This window comes from Schistocerca cancellata, chromosome 3, assembly GCF_023864275.1.
Source record: "Schistocerca cancellata isolate TAMUIC-IGC-003103 chromosome 3, iqSchCanc2.1, whole genome shotgun sequence".
Lineage (NCBI taxonomy): Eukaryota > Metazoa > Arthropoda > Insecta > Orthoptera > Acrididae > Schistocerca > Schistocerca cancellata.
In genome coordinates this window covers 869,228,877-869,250,635 of record NC_064628.1, presented here as the reverse complement: position 1 = coordinate 869,250,635, position 21,759 = coordinate 869,228,877, and the positions used below count along the sequence as shown (strand labels likewise).

Genomic DNA, 21,759 nt, shown 5'->3' with positions numbered 1-21,759 from the left:
GATTTAGTCTCTGATTACAATTGTTAGTAACTTTAAGCAATTTAGTACAACCTTGGAAGACGTTTCGATATTATCAAAAATTGTATGGAGAAGAAATACACAGAAACGGATCTTATCTGAGCCACATTTGATTTGCAGACGACGCTGTTTTGTTTTCTTCAGATCGAAAAGAACTTAACCGAAGGATAAGAGAAACGGACAGGGGAAAGTTTGTCGATAAGTCCAGAAAATTAATAGCAGCAAAACAATGTTCACTAAGTATGCCGGCAGGAAAAATATAAAGATTCGTAATAAAGTTATAGAAACAATCGATGAATTTATGTACTTAGGGCATTTGAAAATAAATGTGTATGGACTGCTAAATAAGCAAACAGGAGGGTATAAACGGCTCAAGTTCATTTGGGAAACTAAATGCCGTATTTAGAAGTATATTCCCCACTTGCCTTACATGGAAAACATAACCATTGCATAATATTAGTAATAATTTACAGAAATAAAATATGGACGTTAAGTGCTCTAACAGTTCAAGAGCTAATAGTTTTCAAGCGTTTAGTGGAAAGACAAACAAATGGATAATGGAAATGACAGGTACTTGAGGACTGTTAACGAAACTGAAATGGAGATAGTTGGGATGGAGATACAGCGAGATGAAATGGTGGGAGATGGGCTAGGAAGGTGCTACGTTGGATTCTTTGTTGTAAGGAAAGATCTAGACGACTGCCTAATGGAAAATGAACTGACAACATAAAAAAAAACAAGCATGGCAAATTAGGTTGTACAAAGCTAATGATAATTCAGTGTGTAGAAGTTTGGAAGAGGCCTATATCAACCAGCTGATGATAAATGGATGCTGCTGGATGAAGTCGCCAATTTTACTACACTTAAAAAAAAGTACATCGTTGACTTCTTTCGATATCTCAGAAACTCCTGTCTTTGGGGTCCACGGGAAGCAATTCATGTGGTAACACACTCTACTTTCTCGATCCTGTCGACATTCTGGAATGATAGCAGCAGGGAAAACTTGGGTATACATTTCATTTGAGCGACAATGCAAGAAGAGACGATAATGACAGGGTGTTACCTGGAGAAAGGTGTGCCTGGAGAGCGTGTAGGTCTTGCCCACGGTTAGAGTGAGGGGGTGGACGGCACGTGACGTCAGCAGCAGCAGCGCCCTCCGAAGACGCACGTCGCCCTGCAGCCAGGTGCCGCTGTAGGCCGAGCTGGACAGCCGGTCGCTCTGCAACAACACCACTTTCTTTTGTATGTCCGTCCTTTTAGCAGGAGGTCTCTGGGCGACGGCCGGTTACTATCGTGACAAAAAATAAAAACACCTACAGCCGTCCTTATGATTTAATTTATTTTGTCACTACCAGTTTCAACGCTTCATTGCGTCATCTTCAGGCTGTCTTTGATGCGATACAGGTTGATATGATCCCCATGCTTAACCCATCAGTTGCGAGCATTACTGGATACACAGATAATGTGTCAGCACTCCAACCGTGGATGGTTTGGTGGACGGCAGAATACCACTGTGAGAGGGGTGGGAAGGATAGTAGGCATGACATTTCTCATTTCAGGGCACAACGAGAGGTAGTCGAAATCCTGGCGGAGAATGTAATTCAGTTGCTGCAGTCCTGGATGGTACTGAGTTACGAGGGGAATGCTCCTCTGTGGCCGGACGGTGGGACTTTGTGAGGTGGTGGGAGACTGGAAAGATAAGGCACAGGAGATTTGTTTTTGTACAAGGTTGGGAGCATAATTAGTGTTTGTGAAGGCTTCAGTGAGAGCCTTTCGAAAGTGACTGCTCCGCAAATAAAGTGGCTAATGATCGTGCTACATTCTCATGGTTAAAATACAGCAGACAATCAAAAATACCAGTGACTGGTTCAGTAACCTTATAAAACATAAAATTAAAATTAAAACAGAAGAAGAAATAATTAACTTTATACTATGCTATTATATTGAAGCTTTAATAAATTGTACAAACAATTCCAATCTCATAAAATTAACATTTAACTGTCTGTGCATTATTCAGTATAATACCCTGAAACTTATTCAAGTTCCATATGGCTATATATTGTCTCTGCTTGACATGAAACTAAACAAACTACAGCCATACTTTAGAAATTATCCCCTAAAGAATAAATAGTTAACTGAAGCACTAGGTATCTTACTATATAACTAAAATAATTATGACACATCAAGTGTGTATTAATTGTAAATCAGCTTCAATCAGATGAGTAGTTAAATGCTAAAATTTTGATAAAGGCTAGATGAGGTGCTAATATACAAAAAATTAATTTTCTTTGACATACATTAATTACTTCATAATCTAGTTTAATACTTATAAAGTATCTTAAAATATCTCTGTTTTACAAAACATTCTAATTCAGTAGCACTAACAAAATTATTTCTATTAAATTTTAAAAGTAACAGAAAGAAAGAAATATAATAAATATTCAAAATATTCTGATATATACAGAACAAAGTCAATGTACGTGAAATACTTCACTAGTAAGTTACACGTTGAACCTCTATAACTTACAGTACATCTACTTTGTTCTTATTTGCTTCATATAATCTGAAACTACTACAAATAACCATTAATTAAATCAGTCATAGTGAGAGGCACTATCAGTTTGGTCACATACATTAAAGAAATTAAATTGCTATCAGTAATATCGTCAACCATAAGTTTGTTTGGTATGAAAGGAAAAAAATACAAAAAAAGTTTAATAATTTCCATTGAAAATCCATAATTTAATTCCAAATTAATAAATAACTGTTTCAAATGATAATATACGATTGTCTGATGGCTCAAAATATTTTGATGCTAAATATGTTTGTTAATTGCAAACAGACTTGATTACAATATGAAATTACTGCATAAAGGAAAACTTATTTTAACAAGTCTTTCATACACTTAGTGATAAATAATGAATGTATCAAATGTCTCAAAAATGATATCGACAGGAAGAGCAAAATAGCTAAGCAGGGATGGCTAGAGAACAAATGTAAGGATGTAGAGGCTTATCTCACTAGAGGTAAGATAGATACTGCCTACAGGAAAATTAAAAGGACCTTTGGAGAAAAGAGAACCACCTGCATGAATATCAAGAGCTCAGATGGAAACCCAGTTCTAAGCAAAGAAGGGAAAGCAGAATAGTATAGAAGGAGTATATAGACGGTCTATACAAGGGCGATGTTCTTGAGGACAATATTATGGAAATGGAAGAGAATACAGATGAAGACGAAATAGGAGATATGATACTGCGTGAAGAGTTTGTCAGAGCACCGAAACACCTAAGTCAAAACAAGGCCCCGGGAGTAGACAACATTACATTAGAGCTACTGACTGCCTTGGGAGAGCCAGGCCTAGCAAAACTCTACCTTCTAGTGAGCAAGATGTATGAGACAGGCGAAATTCCCTCAAACTTGAAGAAGAATATAATAATTCCAATCAAAAGGAAAGCAGGTATTGACAGATGTGAAAATTACCGAACCATCAATTTAATAAGCCATGGCTGCAAAATACTAACACAAATTCTTTACAAACAAATGGAAAAACTGGTAGAAGCCGACCTCGGGGTAGATCTGTTTGGATTCCATAGAAATGTTGGAACACGTGAGGCAATACTGACCCTACGACTAATCTCAGAAAATAGATTAAGGAAAGGAAAACCTACATTTCTAGCATTTGTAGACTTAGAGAAAGCTTTTGACAATGTTGACTGGAATACTCTCTTCCAAATTCTGAAGGAGGCAGGGTTAAAATACAGGGAGCGAAAGTCTATTTACAATTTGTACAGAAACCAGATGGTAGTTATAAGAGTCGAGGGCCATGAAAGGGAAACAGTGGTTGGGAAGGGAGTGAGACAGGATTGTTGCCTCTCCCCGAGGTTATTCAATTTGTATATTGAGCAAGCAGTAAAGGAAACAAAAGAAAAATTCGGAGTAGGAATAAAAATCCAAGGAGAAGAAATAAAAACTTTGAGGTTCGCTGATGACATTGTAATTCTGTCAGAGACTGCAAAGGACCTGGAACAGCTGATGAACGGAATTGACAGTGTCCTTGAATGGAGGATATAAGATGAACATCAACAAAAGCAAAACGAGGATAATGGACTGTAGTCGAATTAAATCGGGTGACGCTGTGGGAATTAGATTAGGAAATGAGACACTTAAAGTAGTACATGAGTTTTGCTATTTGGGGAGCAAAATAACTGATGATGGTCGAAGTAGTGAGGATATAAAATGTAGACTGGCAATGGCAAAGAAGGTGTTTCTGAAGAAGAGAAATTTGTTAACATCGAGTATAGATTTAAGTGTCAGGAAGTCGTTTCTGAAAGTATTTGTATGGAGTGTAACAATGTATGGAAGTGAAATGTGGACGCTAAATAGTTTAGACAAGAAGAGAATAGAAGCTTTCGAAATGTGGTGCTATAGACGAATGCTGAGGATTTGATGGATAGATCACAGAACTAATGAGGAGGTATTGAACAAAATTGGAGAGAAAAGAAATTTGTGACCCCACTTGATTAGAAGAAAGGATCGGTTGGTAGGGCATATTCTGAGGCAGCAAGGGATCACCAATTTAGTATTGGAGGGCAGCATGGAGAGTAAAAATCGTAGGAAACCAAGAGTTGAATGCACATAAACAGATTCAGAAGGATGTAGGTTGCAGTAAGTACTGGGAGATGAAGAAGCTTGCACAGGATAGAGTAGCATGGAGAGCTGCATCAAACCAGTCTCTGGACTGAAGACCATAACAACAACAACAATGGATGTATGAGCAAGAATAAAATGTTAGTGGAAATAGGAATACTTGTAGTAATAAATAAGAAGTAATTAAACTTTAAAAATTAACAAATAAAAAAGAATATACGAAAAATTTAAGAATGGCATACTCTGCACTAGATGACCAAGCGAAATTCTAAGTTGTATGTAAAGAAAAAAAGATGTTTGAACAAAGATAAATTTTTCTAACAATTACATAAATATCATTATAATGTATGTAATATTATTCAGTCCTATCTCTTTTTTACAAAATAATATAATTTATATTTGTTCAATTATTTTTTAACTTTATGAAATGTACTAATAAATAGTTAAGTATGCTACATATATGTAATAGATAATTTTAATATTTCAATATAAAATTATAATAATTGTACTAATAATTTTAAAAACTGTTAACATTGATTTAATATATTAATTATGGAAAGCAGTATAAGATATTTAATTACACTACTCTAAGTGTTTTGTTATATAGTCTGTATTCTTTCTCATAAAATAGGTGCCTGTATAGAAAGAGAGAGAGAGAGAGAGAGAGAGAGAGAGAGAGAAAGAGAGAGAGAGAGAGGCAGAGGCATGGAGGGGGAGAGTGATTTATTTCTATTAATTAAGTAGTGGTATTTATTATATCATAAATAAATACTACTAAATATTTAATGACAGTACTGGAAATAACTTACCAGATGCCAACCTAATGTGAAGCTGTAATCTAACCATATATCTTAAATATAAATACACTTATCCTCATGCCACATCAGCCAGGCAAAAAGAAAAATTATATAAAATGTACCTTCAGAAAATTTAATTAGGAGAACTATCGGTAATCAACTTTCTCCTCCATAGAGTAACAAGGAATTTGAGTTTCATAAGACTGGGGTGATCCAGATTGTTCAGGTGGAGAACTGTGAAATACTAGAAGAGACGCTACGGTTTCCATGGTATACACTCACTTAACTGTGTGAAATACGCTATCTGGCGTAGTCGAAAGCAGGAGCGGTATTGGGCTGTTCTTTTTTTCTATTTCATGTACGTACCAGGAGAAGTCGAAGTAGCATGTAGGCGTATCAGATGATGCCGACGCTAGACCCTCAACTACCAACGTCGGATCACGTATCACAAACAAAAGGTGATGAACATCCGAAGTAATCGATAGTGAAACTAATAATCAACGAACGAGTTAGCATAAACTATGCGCCTCTGTTTTTTGACAAGTTAGAGAGCAGGATTTCATGCAGAATATAAACGAAAACCATTATCTCTGTTTATAAGGTTACTTGTAAATTTAATTTCAACATCTTTCTTAATAACACTATCTCATTAGTTAGAAGAGGATGCCAGAATCTAGGTGTTGTTATATTCTATAGGATGATCGGTGCCAAGACAATGTTCTGCAATGGCGGATTTGCTCGTTTGTTGTAGGCGTGTGTGACGCTTCTGCTCCGTATCCCGGTCCTCCACAGTCTTGATAGTCTGACCAATACATGACAAGCCACAACTGCATGGATTACGATAGACACCCGCCTTATGCAAACAAAGATCATCTTACACGGAACCTAAAAGTATCCTGGCCTGCGATGGTGGTCGCAAAACACCAATCACATCATATTTACGCAAAATGCGACGAATCCTGTTCGAAATGCTCTCTGCGTAAGGCAAACAGGCCGTAGACTTTGAAGCTACCTCGGTATTATCATCGCTCACCCAGTCCCTCAATTGGTCGATGGCGAAATGCACATTTAATTAGTCTTTCACTATAACTATTCTGTCGAAAGGTGACTTCGAGGTGATCTAACTCAGCTGGCAAACTATCAGCGTGCGAGATGACTCGGGCCCTGTGAACCAAGGTACGAAGTATTCCTTTACGTTGAGCCGGGTCGTCACAACTATAAGCCTACAGATACAAGTCAGCTACCTATAAACGGCATGTGCCAACGTACCATCCATCTTCCTCTTGGCCGGCACATCTAGGAAAGGACGACAACCATCCTTTCCTACCACCACCGTGAAACGAATGTTCGGGTGGACTGAATTCGGGTGTTCTAAGAAGTTGTTCACATTGTCCCTGCCATGAGGCCAAATAATAAAAGTATTATCCACATATATGAAAAAACACGCCGTTTTCAAAACCGCCGATCCCAAGGCTCGTTCCTCGAAATCTTGCATAAAGAAACTGACAATAATAGGAGACAACAGGTTTCTCATCGCTACTCCTATTTGTCTGTTCCTAGTACTAGTCATTGAACAGAAAGTAAGTGTCAGTCAAAACATGTAGGTTCAACAACTCAGCAGCAAACCTAACCTCACTGAACCGTAACGAATCAGACAGGGGAATCCGGGTAAAGAGAGAGAGAGACAACATAAAAACTTCCTAGAATATCAGTTATTCAAACGTATTCCCTCCAGGTATTTGTATGGAGTGTAGCCATGTATGGAAGTGAAACATGGACGATAAATAGTTTGGACAAGAAGAGAATAGAAGCTTTCGAAATGTTGTGCTACAGAAGAATGCTGAAGATTAGATGGGTAGATCACATAACTAATGAGGAAGTATTGAATAGGATTGGGGAGAAGAGAAGTTTGTGGCACAACTTGACCGGAAGAAGGAATCGGTTGGTAGGACATGTTCTGAGGCATCAAGGGATCACCAATTTAGTATTGGAGGGCAGCGTGGAGGGTAAAAATCGTAGAGGGAGACCAAGAGATGAATACATTAAACAGATTCAGAAGAATGTAGGTTGCAGTAGGTACTGGGAGATGAATCAGCTTGCACAGGATAGAGTAGCATGGAGGTCTGCATCAAGCCAGTCTCAGGACTGAAGACCACAACAACAACAACATTCCCTCTAATCGACGTAAGAAATCCGACGAGTTCTTAGTGTGGAGTTCCCACCGATTTACTATAGGGCTTAACAGAGTAGCAAGGTCCACACACGATATGTCGGACTAACAACGTTACTCACAATCGGACGAAGAGGAACACTTTCCCCGTGGACTTTAGGGAGGTCATAAACCAAAGGGGACAGCACAGTTAAGAACTGAGACTCTTGATAGTCTCTTGTGATAAGTAACTTTTCTTCGGGAGGGTGTTAGTCTTTCTCTTAAAACTTTTTGAGGGGACAACAGCGATCCTGTGATACTCTGAATCAGATAGTAAACACTGCATCATTTGAACGTGTGGACAAGTTACAAGCGTTTTACTGTTGAAAAATGGCAAGTGTGAGTGAGTGTTATCTATCCGGAGTTTCTCTGAAAACTGAGTTTTCAAATTCGCTTGGACAGCGCTTAGTTGCGGCAGTTTTGCCTTGAAAATGCCGTCGAAAAATCAGGGGTTGTCGGCGATGTCACCAGGTTGCATTCCCGTTACTTACTTCACTTACGGGAAATGCTTGTCCGCAGGTAAAATGACAATATCTGGATCAACTCTAAGTGATATTAGTTTTAGGTGGATGTGCCCCTGTCAACACACCCTCCTAGCCTCCTCTGCAACATCACGAGGTAGTTTAAAAATAGCCTGTTCATTAAAGCCAGTAAAATCAATCACTGGCAAACGCTTGGGAGTCGATGCAATATTTAAATCTTTCGCTAGCACGGATAAAACTGCAACTACACTACATTTTGCTATGGTACTACTGTGGCCAGCAAGATCCCGAGGCGTGTCCCCACAGAATATGTGTGATACCAGCTCAGACGCCACTCCATTCCAGTGGCACTATCCAGGATATTAAGGGCTGTAAGACAGCTCGTATCAGGAGAGTATGTAACGGCTACACGACACCCTTCCAAACAGAGTCAGCGCTTGCATCCGTACCAGAGGAAGCGCAACGTGATACTGATAACTGGGGTCCTACTGCCAAGTTCTTTGCAAATCTGACTCGATTTAGTAGTCGCTGAAATAACATCAGATACTCTCCAAACCTGTGAAGTTTCGTTTTGCTTCTTCCTCCCCTCCTGGGTGCTTCACTTTGTTCGTCTGGCAGTATAATATGTAACCAACACCTCGAAAAGGAAAAGAACAATTAAGGTACAAAACCAATTGACGATATTTTGTAGTTTTTGGTAACTGAAGAAGGCAGAAAAAGAAAAAAAAAACGGGAGAGTAAAAATCGAATGGAATGTTTTTGGTAAACTAAACAGTACTGCCTATAGAGAGACATGATGAAAGAATTGAGAATTTCTCAGCGAGCATCAGAGAGAAGGATGTTGGGAATTATTAGGAGAGATATGCACAGAGAGAAAAGCGTCAGGGAACAGACTGGAGTGTCAGACACAATCATGACTGTAGTGAAGATGAAATGCAGGTGGGCACGAGAAGTATGCAGGCGAATGGATGGTAGAGAGACCAGGGAGGCGATTCTCCAGATTTACACTGATGTGAAAAAAGTCATGGGATACCTCCTAATATCGTGTCGGACCTCCTTTTACGCAGCATGCTGCAGCAACTCGACACGGCGTGGACTCGACAAGTCGTTGTAAGTCTCCTGCAGAAATATTGAGTCACGCTGCGCCTATAGCATTCCATAAGCGAGGAAGTGTTGTCAGTGCAGGACTGTGTGCATGGACTGTTTTTGGTAAACTAAACAGTACTGCCTATAGAGAGACATGATGAAAGAATTGAGAATTTCTCAGCGAGCATCAGAGAGAAGGATGTTGGGAATTATTAGGAGAGATATGCACAGAGAGAAAAGCGTCAGGGAACAGACTGGAGTGTCAGACACAATCATGACTGTAGTGAAGATGAAATGCAGGTGGGCACGAGAAGTATGCAGGCGAATGGATGGTAGAGAGACCAGGGAGGCGATTCTCCAGATTTACACTGATGTGAAAAAAGTCATGGGATACCTCCTAATATCGTGTCGGACCTCCTTTTACGCAGCATGCTGCAGCAACTCGACACGGCGTGGACTCGACAAGTCGTTGTAAGTCTCCTGCAGAAATATTGAGTCACGCTGCGCCTATAGCATTCCATAAGCGAGGAAGTGTTGTCAGTGCAGGACTGTGTGCATGGACTGACCTCTCTATTATATCCCATAAAAGTTCGATGGGATTCATCAGAATGTTCTTCAAACCAATCACAAACAACCCAGTAACATGACGCATTGCCATCCATAAAAATTCCGCTGTTGTTTGGGAACATGAAGACCATAAATGGCTGCAAAAGGTCTTCAAGTAACCGAACATAGCCATTTTCAGTCAATGATCGGTTGTTTGACCAGAGAACCCAGACCATTCCATCTACACACAGTCCACGCCATTACGAAATCATCACCAGCTTTCACAGTGCCTTGCCGACAACTTGGAACTATGGCTTTGTGAGGTCTGCTCCATAGTCGAACGTTACCACCAGCTCTTACCAACTGAAATCGGACTCGTCTGACAAGACCAAGCTCTTCCAATCATCTAGGGCCCAACCAATATGATCACAAGCCTATGAGAGACGCTGCAGCCGGTGCCGTGCTGTAAGCAAAGGCTCTTGTGTCAGTCCTATGCTACCATGGCCCACAACGCCAATTTTCCCTGCACTGTCCTAACGGATACGTTAGCCGTACCTTCCACATTGATGTCTGCGATTATTTCAAGCCGTGTTTCTTGTCTGTTAGCAGTGGCAACGGTATGCAAACGCCGCTGCTCTTGGTCGTCAAGTGAAGGCTGTGGGCCACTGCAATGTGCGTGGTGAGAGGTAATGCCTGAAATTTGGTATATTCGGCAAGCTCTTGACACTGTGGATCTCGGAATGTTGAATTCCCTAACGACTTACGAAATGGAATGTCCCATGTGTCTAGCTCCAACTACCATTCCCTGTTCAATCTGGCCGTCGGTGTGGCCGTGCGGTTCTAGGCGCGTCAGTCTGGAACCGCGAGAGCGCTATGGTCGCAGGTTGGAATCCTGCCTCGGGCATGGATGTGTGTGATGTCCTTAGGTTAGTTAGGTTTAAGTAGTTCTAAGTTCTAGGGGACTGATGACCTCAGCTGTTAAGTCCCATAGTGCTCAGAGCCATTTGAACCATTTTTTTTGTTCAATCTGTTAGTTCTCGTCATGCGGCAACTATCACATAGCAAACCTTTTCACAGGAATCATCTGAGTACAAATGACTGCTCCACCAATGCAGTGCCCTTTTATACCTTGTGTACGTGATACTGCCACCATCTGTATATGCACATATCGCTATCCCATGACTTTTTGTCACCTTCGTGTAAAGAGATAAGAAAGACCTAGTAGACTACATAATGGAAGGTGGGTGGATTGCATTGTAGAGACTGCAGGGGCACTATAGGAGCGTGTAGCTGCATGTGAAAAGTCTAGAGAAGGGCTTGCACCTGCGGGATGCGCCAAATGGTTGATGATGATGCTGGCAATGATCGCTGAATAATTGACAATTCCCTAATGGCCGAAACCTGTCGTGGTGAGATGCAACCAAAGGTGTGGTTTATTGAAAGTGTGGTTCCTGTCTTTCTTTGGCCAAGGGTTTGTGCGTGTATCCCAGTTTGATTCTGAAATGACACTGTGACGTGTGCTTATGCCAAACCACTTATGTCACTAACGATTTTGCGTACAATTTATTTATCTCCGGTGACTACATAAGATTACTAACACAGCGAGGTGGCGGCAGGAATCCTGATCTGGGTTTGAGTGTTTTCACTCAGTGATATCTGCCTGAAATGAGAATGTCCAACTGCATCTATCTGACGGTTTAGTCCAAATATCCTTGTACATTTCTTCTTGTCTAGTTACAAAATGGATGCTAAGAAGTGTCGCTAAAATGCAATAGAAAATGCTTTCTCAGTGTACACCCATGTAAAATATTACATTCGACTTTCTAGGTCCTGGAGAGGAACAAAATGTTCTGTTTCAAAACCATTACAAAAAAGGTGCCTTTTCAGAATTCGGAGATTGGCAGCCTGATTGAAAATTGATTTGCTTTATTTTCACTAATGCTTCACTAACTCATTCCGTGGTCGTACACAACAGTGCGATGAGTTGCAGTAAAAATCGGTAAATTAGCTACACACTGTATTAGCCAAATCTATGAGTACATTAGCTGGTAAAATGAAATATCCCAAATAATATATGCCGGGTGGTTTGAAAAGTTCTCGGAACGGAATACAAAAAAAGTACTTACCTCACTGAAACTTTTTTTATGTTTCAATGGAGTCTCCTTGTAGATCAATGCACTTGGTCCAACGATGTTCCGGTGCCTTGATTTCATCTCGAAAATGAGTTTCTTCCAGGCCTCCAAATAGTCATCAACTCCGGCTGTCAATTCTCCGTCTGAAGTGAATCTTCGTCCATCCAAAAAATTTTCAGTTTTGGGAAGAGATGGAAGTCTGACGGAGCCATACAAGGTGACTAAGGCGGGTGTGGCAACAATTCATAACTTAGTTCGCGTAATTTTGTCATGGCGACAGCACATACGTGCTGGCGCTCATTGTCTTGATGGAAGATGACTTTCTTACTTGCTAAACCTGGCTTTTTTCGCGTATCTTTTGTTGCAATTTGTCCAGAAGGTTAGAATAGTATTCTCCAATAATTGTTTACCCAGTGGGGAGATAATCTACAAACAGAATCCCTTTCGCATCCCAGAACACTGATGCCATGACCTTTCCCGCCGAAGGATTTGTTGTTGCTTTCTTTTGTGGCGGAGAATCAGCATGTTTCCATTGATTTTACTATTGTTTTGTCTCTGGGGTATAGCAGTGCACCCAAGTTTCATTTGCGGTCACAAACTGGCGCAAAAAATCTCCTAAAACGGGCCAAACACTGTTCTCAGGCGTTTTTGATCCAGCGTCAAGAGTCACGGCACCCATCATGCAAACTATTTTTCCATTTCTAATTCTTAAGTTAAAATGTGATCTACCCTTTCAGATGACATCTGTCAAGCGTGAGCAATTTCACGCACTTTCAATTGGCGATCCTCCATGACCATTTTGTGCACTTTTGCAATGATTTCTGGAGTAGTGACACATCTTGGCCGACCACTACGCTGGTCATTATCTAAGCTCTCCCAACCAAATTTAAATTCATCTGTCCACTTGGCAAGAGTTGAATATGAAGGAGCAGAGTCACCTAGTGTATTCTCGAAATCCGCATGAATGTCCTTTGCTTTCATACCTTTCTTTCGAAGTAGTTAATCACTGCTCGAATCTCAATTTGTTCCATCTTCGCAAATACTAAGCAGGAACAACAACAGAGCCACGTCTCCGCCACAGCTCTCTTCCAAGCCCACTGACGTGGCACGCGTTTATAGGCAACAGTCCAATGAGTATCACGTGAACAGCTCGTTGCGCCAGCGCTACCTCTCGTGGTGATTCCGAGAACTTTTCAAACCATCCTCTTACTTGCCTCTTGAACAAAACCGAAATCACTTGTTCAAATGTGCCACTACTGCTGAATGTGTGTGTGTGAATTCCTAAGAGACCAAACTGCCCAGGTCATAGGTCCATAGACTTAAACACTACTTACACTAACTTATGCTAAGAACAACACACACACCCATGCCCGAGGGAGGACTCGAACCTCCGGTGGGAAGGGCCGCGCAATTCGTGACATGGCGCCCCTAACCACGCGGTCCACTCACTACTGCTGATAAAGACTGTGAAGGAACTACGCAAGTATTCCTTAAGTAGAAACTGATTTTAATATATGCAATAGCACTTCTCAGCACAAAGCGAAATGCAACTACAGACTACGTACCTGGCGTCATAGAGACATGCACTGCAAATGTGACAGCATATTTTCATCAAATGTCGTGCTCTCAAGAAGACTTCTGTGTGCTATATGTGTCAATTTTGACAACAGCGAGTCTACATCTACATATACATCTGCATCTACACTCCGCAAGAGACCTGACGGTGTGTGGTGGAGGGTACCTTGAGTACCTCTATCGGTTCTCCCCTCTATTCCAGTCTCGTATTGTTCGTGGAAAGAAAGATTGTCGGTATGCCTCTGTGTGGGCTCTAATCTCTCTGATTTTATCCTCATGGTCTCTTCGCGAGATATACGTAGGAAGGAGCAAATATACTGATTGACTCCTCGGTGAAGGTATGTTCTCGAAACTTCAACAAAAGCCCGTACCTAGCTACTGAGCGTCTCTCTTGCAGAGTCTTCCACTGGAGTGTATCTATCATCTCCGTAACGCTTTCGCGATTACTAAATGATCCTGTAACGAAGAGCGCTGCTCTCCGTTGGATGTCCTCTCTCTTTTCTATCAACACTATCTGGTACGGATCCCACACTGGTGAGCAGTATTCAAGCAGTGGGCGAACAAGTATACTGTAACCTACTTCCTTTGTTTTCGGACTGCATTTCCTTAGGATTCTTCCAACGAATCTCTGTCTGGCATCTGCTTTATCGACGATTAATTTTATATGGTCATTCCATTTTACATCACTCCTAATGCCTACTCCGAGATAATTTATGAAATTAACTGCTTCCAGTTGCTAACCTGCTATAATGTAGCTAAATGATAAAGGATCTTTCTTTCTGTGTATTCGCAGAAGTCTTTTATAACGTGACGGATAATGAATTTCAGCAACAATGTTAATTTAGTAAGTTAGCCGTGACTTTTTGTTAACGTTTGCAGGAACAAACTCACAAGATAATTTGCAAAGGTAGGAATTATTCGAGTTATGCTTGAATCATCTAATGAAATATTGCAGTATTCTGTTGTTCTTGTAGTTTCCTGTTACAATCAATGGCATAAGGTTTGTAACCAGGAATGTCGAAGTAACCCTGAGATACAACTTAATGTGGTACCATCTGCGGGTCTTACACATAGTCCCGGAATGATAGCCGTTGTGAATCTTGTGAAACCTCGACTGATGCCTAGCGACCCACACAGGCCGCCCCACAGACATTCGCAGAGTATGTTTATTCAACGACCTATGCATGGAGGTTAAAAAAGAAGGAAGTTGTCATTACGTCATAAACTTGAAGCCGACGTCCACCATCTTAAGTAACCCAAAAGATAAGGTTCACCGCGTTCATACTTCACAGCGGTGATACTGCCACTTGTCTCGCTGACTGCCCGTGACTGTTTCGACCGTGTTGGGCGCTTTGATTGTATAGAGACGTAGATGTTTCATGGAAAATGCCAGCTTGATTTGTTTGCGGATGTAGGGCAACTAGTCGAGCCGATCGTAGTCTAAAGTCTACAGGAATCGCATTTCCTTCGTAAGTGGAGCAGTTCAAGCAATATTTTCTTGTGTATACGTGAATTATAGTTGCATTGTTTGCTTTTATCGTAGTGGTTTTATTTCCGTCATTTGACTTTAGATTTGCCTTACGCTACTCAGTGTCTGTTCTTTCTCTTCTTTTCTGCTTTTTTCACTGTCTTCCAAACCGCAAACACTCCGACATCCGAGCCACACTGTATCAACGGTCTCGACCCCGCAGAACACTCGGCTACGTAACCGCGCTGTTTGTTGGGAAAGCATTTCGTGCCCTACATTCCTCCCATCAATAATTATTCATTGCTCTCATTTACTCCTTTTCTTAAAAAAAGATTCTAGCTAGAACAACCGGAGACAGCGGTCATGTGTGTGTGAGTTTTGCGAGTATGATTCTACACTCCTGGAAATTGAAATAAGAACACCGTGAATTCATTGTCCCAGGAAGGGGAAACTTTATTGACACATTCCTGGGGTCAGATACATCACATGATCACACTGACAGAACCACAGGCACATAGACACAGGCAACAGAGCATGCACAATGTCGGCACTAATACAGTGTATATCCACCTTTCGCAGCAATGCAGGCTGCTATTCTCCCATGGAGACGATCGTAGAGATGCTGGATGTAGTCCTGTGGAACGGCTTGCCATGCCATTTCCACCTGGCGCCTCAGTTGGACCAGCGTTCGTGCTGGACGTGCAGACCGCGTGAGACGACGCTTCATCCAGTCCCAAACATGCTCAATGGGGGACAGATCCGGAGATCTTGCTGGCCAGGGTAGTTGACTTACACCTTCTAGAGCACGTTGGGTGGCACGGGATACATGCGGACGTGCATTGTCCTGTTGAAACAGCAAGTTCCCTTGCCGGTCTAGGAATGGTAGAACGATGGGTTCGATGACGGTTTGGATGTACCGTGCACTATTCAGTGTCCCCTCGACGATCACCAGTGGTGTACGGCCAGTGTAGGAGATCGCTCCCCACACCATGATGCCGGGTGTTGGCCCTGTGTGCCTCGGTCGTATGCAGTCCTGATTGTGACGCTCACCTGCACGGCGCCAAACACGCATACGACCATCATTGGCACCAAGGCAGAAGCGACTCTCATCGCTGAAGACGACACGTCTCCATTCGTCCCTCCATTCACGCCTGTCGCGACACCACTGGAGGCGGGCTGCACGATGTTGGGGCGTGAGCGGAAGACGGCCTAACGGTGTGCGGGACCGTAGCCCAGCTTCATGGAGACGGTTGCGAATGGTCCTCGCCGATACCCCAGGAGCAACAGTGTCCCTAATTTGCTGGGAAGTGGCGGTGCGGTCCCCCACGGCACTGCGTAGGATCCTACGGTCTTGGCGTGCATCCGTGCGTCGCTGCGGTCCGGTCCCAGGTCGACGGGCACGTGCACCTTCCGCCGACCACTGGAGACAACATCGATGTACTGTGGAGACCTCACGCCCCACGTGTTGAGCAATTCGGCGGTACGTCCACCCGGCCTCCCGCATGCCCACTATACGCCCTCGCTCAAAGTCCGTCAACTGCACATACGGTTCAAGTCCACGCTGTCGCGGCATGCTACCAGTGTTAAAGACTGCGATGGAGCTCCGTATGCCACGGCAAACTGGCTGACACTGACGGCGGCGGTGCACAAATGTTGCGCAGCTAGCGCCATTCGACGGCCAACACCGCGGTTCCTGGTGTGTCCGCTGTGCCGTGCGTGTGATCATTGCTTGTACAGCCCTCTCGCAGTGTCCGGAGCAAGTATGGTGGGTCTGACACACCGGTGTCAATGTGTTCTTTTTTCCATTTCCAGGAGTGTATAAATGTGTTTGTGCCTGCGCCTTGCCTCCTTTCTGAAGAAGGCTTTGCCTGACAACTTATGTTTACACAGTTTTCGTCGTGCCTGCCTGCTGCTCGGAGCGTGAGTAGGAATGTAATCACTTCACAGTATAGTTATGCCCTTGTGAAATATGTAGTAAATAATCCCCTGCACTTCAACACGAACAGTGATGTACAAGCTACAATATCAGCAGAAAAAATTACATTCATTACGCCACTTTAAGGCTGTCTGTAGCACAAACAGGGGTTCGCCGCACTGCAGCCAAAACTTTTGCTCACTTATGGAATGATATAAAATGTCTGAAAGACAGCAAAGTAAGCCGGCCGGAGTGGCCGAGCGATTCTAGGCGCTTCAGTCTGGAACCGCGCGACCGCTACGGTCGCAGGTTCGAATCCTGCCTCGGGCATGGATGTGTGTGATGTCCTTAGGTTAGTTAGGTTTAAGTAGTTCTAAGTTCTAGGGGACTGATGACCACAGCAGTTAAGTCCCATAGTGCTCAGAGCCATTTGAACCATTTTTTTTGACAGCAAAGTTAAATTTGAAATTTTATGACTACGGGTAGGTGGCGCTCGGTGGTAGTGTGAACCGGCCGTAAGGCGCACCGAGATACACTGTGCAGTTGTGATCGCGGGTTTCGAGATGGTTACCGCACCTGCCAGGTAAGCAGGAGATTCTGGGTTCGTATCCCGGTCCGGTACACATTTCCTTTTGGCACCGCTGATTCCGCTTAATGTCCTGCTGCAGCTGACAGCAGTGATCTCCCATTTAAATATAAAATTTTAAACTACACTGAAAACTTTTCTACTTGACAACTCCTATTCCGCAGAAGTCTGTATACGAGGTGCTACAATAAAGTAATGAGACTGATTTTCTTTGCAACATGTGACAACCCTGCAAGCTTGCGTAGGCACAATATCTTTGACCTTAGTCTATAAGCTGCTTCTAGTCCAAGTGGCACATCGATGCAGCTGCTCAGTCGTGAGTTGTGACGGTATGCCATTTCTTTTTGTGTAAAATTGGGTGAAAACGCGACGACAGCTTACAGTAAGCTTCAGAAGCCTTTTGGAGAGGAGGTTATGACAAGAGCTCAAGTTTTTCGTTGGCATAAAATGTTTAGTGCAGGCAGAACGAATGTTGAAGATGAAGACCGCAGTGGACAACCATCAACCTCATGGACGAATGTCAACTTGGCCATGGTGCGTGAACTCGTACAATCTGATCAAAGATTATCCGTGAAAATGATTGCAGAAGAACTGAACACCAATCGAGAGACAGTTCGTCTAGTAATAATTGGATTCTGCATCACGATAAGGCGCCATTCCATACTGCTCTGTCAGTACATAAATTTTTAACCTCAAAACAAATTTCAGTACTATCACAGCCACCTTATTCACCACATATCGCTCCGTGCGACTTTTTTCTATTTCCAAGAGTCAAAACGGCGGTCAAGGGACAAAAAAATGGTTCAAATGACTCTGAGCACTATGCGACTTAACTTCTGAGGTCATCAGTCGCCTAAAACTTAGAACTAATTAAACCTAACTAACCTAAGGACATCACACACATCCATGCCCGAGGCAGGATTCGAATCTGCGACCGTAGCGGTCGCTCGGCTCCAGACTGTAGCTCCTAGAACCGCACGCCCACTCCGGCCGGCGTCAAGGGACACCATTTTCAAATAACACAAGATGTTCAAAAAGCTATGACGAGGATCTTGGAGGATATTACAGAAGATGAGTTCCAGAAATGTTACCATCAATGGCAGAAGCGCTGGAACAAGTGTGTGCAATCAGAAGGGACCTGCATTGAAGGAGACAACACTAAACTTGACAAAACGGTAAGCAACACTTTTTTCACATGAGTCTAATTACTTTATTGTCGCACCTCGTATTATTTAATGTATAAATGCTGATGACTAGGAATTATTGACTAAAATCTGCTTGTCTTTAATTACAAAATAAAAAACTGATAAATGATCAGTGTCGAGGCATATTTACAGAAATATTGATGTTAATATAAAATGACTCGTTCCACATCATCAAGATTTATCGTGCAAATGATACACTGAATATGAAACTAATTACTCATTGGCATATTACAAACCGTGATACGGAGCAAAATGAAATTAAAAAGTAAAATGAAGCAAATGATCAGAGTAGACCTACGTTCCAATTGTGATATGTTTGGTTATACCTGAAAAACTGACAAGAGTCTGAGAGAGTTAAGTGTCTAGAAATATTCCGGGAAAAGAAGCAAACAGGTTACTGTTGGAAAGATAGGCTTATATGTTACACAGATTCGGCTATTATTATTTAAAAAAATTATTTACATACAAGTTAAAGCAAAATATTCATTCCACAGGGTCTGAGTCTGAAACCATCTCCTTAATCACATTTATAGTATTTCACAATGTTGGAACATGCTTAAAAAGCTATATCGTTTTTTAACGTTATAAATTATTATTATTGGTGTCACAACATAGGTAAGACTTGAAAGTGAGAAGATGTGCAAACTACAGTGAAACTAATGTACTGGGAATCTAATAAAACAAGAACTCTATTCTGTATGGAGGTACACCTCTATGTTGTTCTGTTTCTTTGACATTTTAACAACCGTTCACTTATTTGCCAAGAACAAGGTGCATCTTCCCTCATTGCACACGTTTATGAGCTAGCAAAGAACACGTAGGTAAGCTTTTGCAAACGTGAACATTAAAAACGTTGTGCCTACTAGCTAAAAGCTCAAAATGTAAGGAACAAGGAGCAATACCAGTAAGCAGACAAGCATTAGTTTCGGAGTTACACTTCATTTGCTACCGATACAAATATAGTAAAAGCGAAATTAAATAGATTACGGAAGCATACTCTTCGTATCATTTCCTTCTCTTCTTGGTTATTCAAAATATATCATCAAATAATAAATTACATTAAAGAGGCTAAATATGTCAAATTACTAGAGCAAATATGCATTTCAGACGTTCGAAATTTCCTTCCTGACACTTTGCTTTTCATGAAAGCGCTGCAATTTTTAGTACCTAAAACAGCTGCTGCCTGCACACGACAGAAATAATGAACAATAAGCAGTCGTAAATGGTAGTCTGCTAATGTTTTGGTGGCAGCAAGCCCCGCCCACTACGGTTTCAAAACAACATACAGATTGTTTTTTTACCTCCATGGACTTATGGTGCACACCAGTGATCTCTATACAAACTGGATGTAGAAGTGTGGTCTCTGAGTATAGAACTGTAGCCTGTCTGCAGATTCATGTGCTTTGCATAGTCCGCCATGTTGTAGTGTGGCAGACAAATTTCCATCCGACTGAAAGTCATAAAGAATTGCAGACTGATTTTTTATTTTGAACTTTATGTTAACATGTGATGTAATAGGCTGATTCGGGAGTGGAATCAAAAAGTATTTTCTTTTTGTGTTCTAGTAACATTTCCTAACAGTCATGCTATAGTTTGGCAAGAAACAAAATAGAAGCTTCTATGGCAGGCGTGATCAGACAGCTGATTTCAACATCCAGATAGTATAGAGATCACTGGTGCACACTTACACTGATATATCAAATATTATCATGTCTCTGGCTGCACTTACCTGGTCGATAATGATTTGACCAAACACGCAATAAAGTCCAGTCTCATACAGATAAATCGGCAGCGTGAACAACACCTTGAAAAGCGTTGTCGAGTCATTGTCCTTCTGCAACAGCTGTTAAAAACACCATTGACACAACAGCTTTATTATGAACTGTGAATCAGCACAAAATTGTTACCAGAGAAAATCGTTTTGGATCGTTGTCCTTCATCAACAGCTCTGTTAGAAAACCCTCTCGACACGACACATTTATTATGAAATTTGAATCAGCATAAAATTTTTACTTGCGTAAATTTTAATTTGATGAACGTCGTGCGATAGCAGATTGCAAATAATGCTCATCAATGTTTAGGCTAATTTCATTCTGTTTTTCATTCCCGTCATCCTAATCTCACTTTTATTTATGTGCATATTACAGTAATCGTCTGTAATACGTTTCGTTTCATTAAGCACCTAACTCAATTCTTAATTGCTTTAGATAATCATTGCTAACTCATCAACTAATTGCACAACACTGATTTTCGGTCTGTTAGAAACTACTCCCGCATCGAGAAAGTTCTTTACTTCCCCCATCATCTCTTCAATGTGCTGATCAAATAAGAGAGATGAGAACAAGCACTACCGCCTTCCATCTCTCCTCATTTTGCCCTCTTGTATCCTTCCGTCAGTCCTGACTACTCCAGTCTCCTTCACATAATGGCAATGGTTTACCCTTGTTTCCCTATAGTTGATTCCATACTACCTAAGAATGGGAAGCATTTTATTCGAATCCATGCTATCAGAAACCTTCTCCAAATATGCGAACGCTATCTTTCCTTGCATTTTTCTAAATTCGTTCGTTATTATAAACTATAGTGCGAAATTGCTTCCAACGTGGATCACTTCAGCTAATACCGAATCGGTTCTCTCCTTTCGGTTTATCTCTTCCATTCTTCCATAAAGTGCTCTGGTACTTGAATATGAAATTAGAATGATTGTTCGGTAATTTTAACGTTCTTCCTGTGGTGCTTCCTGTGGAGGTATGATAATTAAATTCCTTAAAAAAATTTGATGGAATTTCCGCAGTTACATAAATTTCATCCATGAACTTACAATAGTTCTTATCTCGGCCCTTGACCTGACGCACACAGGAGTTTTCGCTGGCATTATTAATAAGTGAAGAATTTGTTCCTTCCCAGTTTGCGGAAAGAATGTTGAAAGTCATAAATAATGTACTGAATCTCCCCTACAATTTTCTTGCATCGGATTCTTATTTTCAATCAGCCTATTTTCTTCTGGGTAACTATAAAGTATCTTAAAGTATTGTTTCGATCTTCTCGCCTTATTTTCAGCTTCCATTGCACAGTCATCTTTCACCATCTCTA

General features: G+C 41.6%; 1 protein-coding gene across 1 annotated transcript in view; it reads right to left on the bottom strand.

Annotated features, from left to right (window-relative positions):
• The window catches only part of LOC126176624 (uncharacterized), a 78,168-nt gene that overhangs the window by 12,397 nt on the left and 44,012 nt on the right, over positions 1 to 21,759 (bottom strand). Inside the window, exons 4-5 of the mRNA XM_049923783.1 lie at positions 20,396 to 20,509; positions 1,082 to 1,237 (exon numbers count right to left, since the gene is read on the bottom strand). Coding sequence (XP_049779740.1) covers positions 1,082 to 1,237; positions 20,396 to 20,509 — 270 coding nt within the window. The remainder of the gene's footprint in view (positions 1 to 1,081; positions 1,238 to 20,395; positions 20,510 to 21,759) is intronic.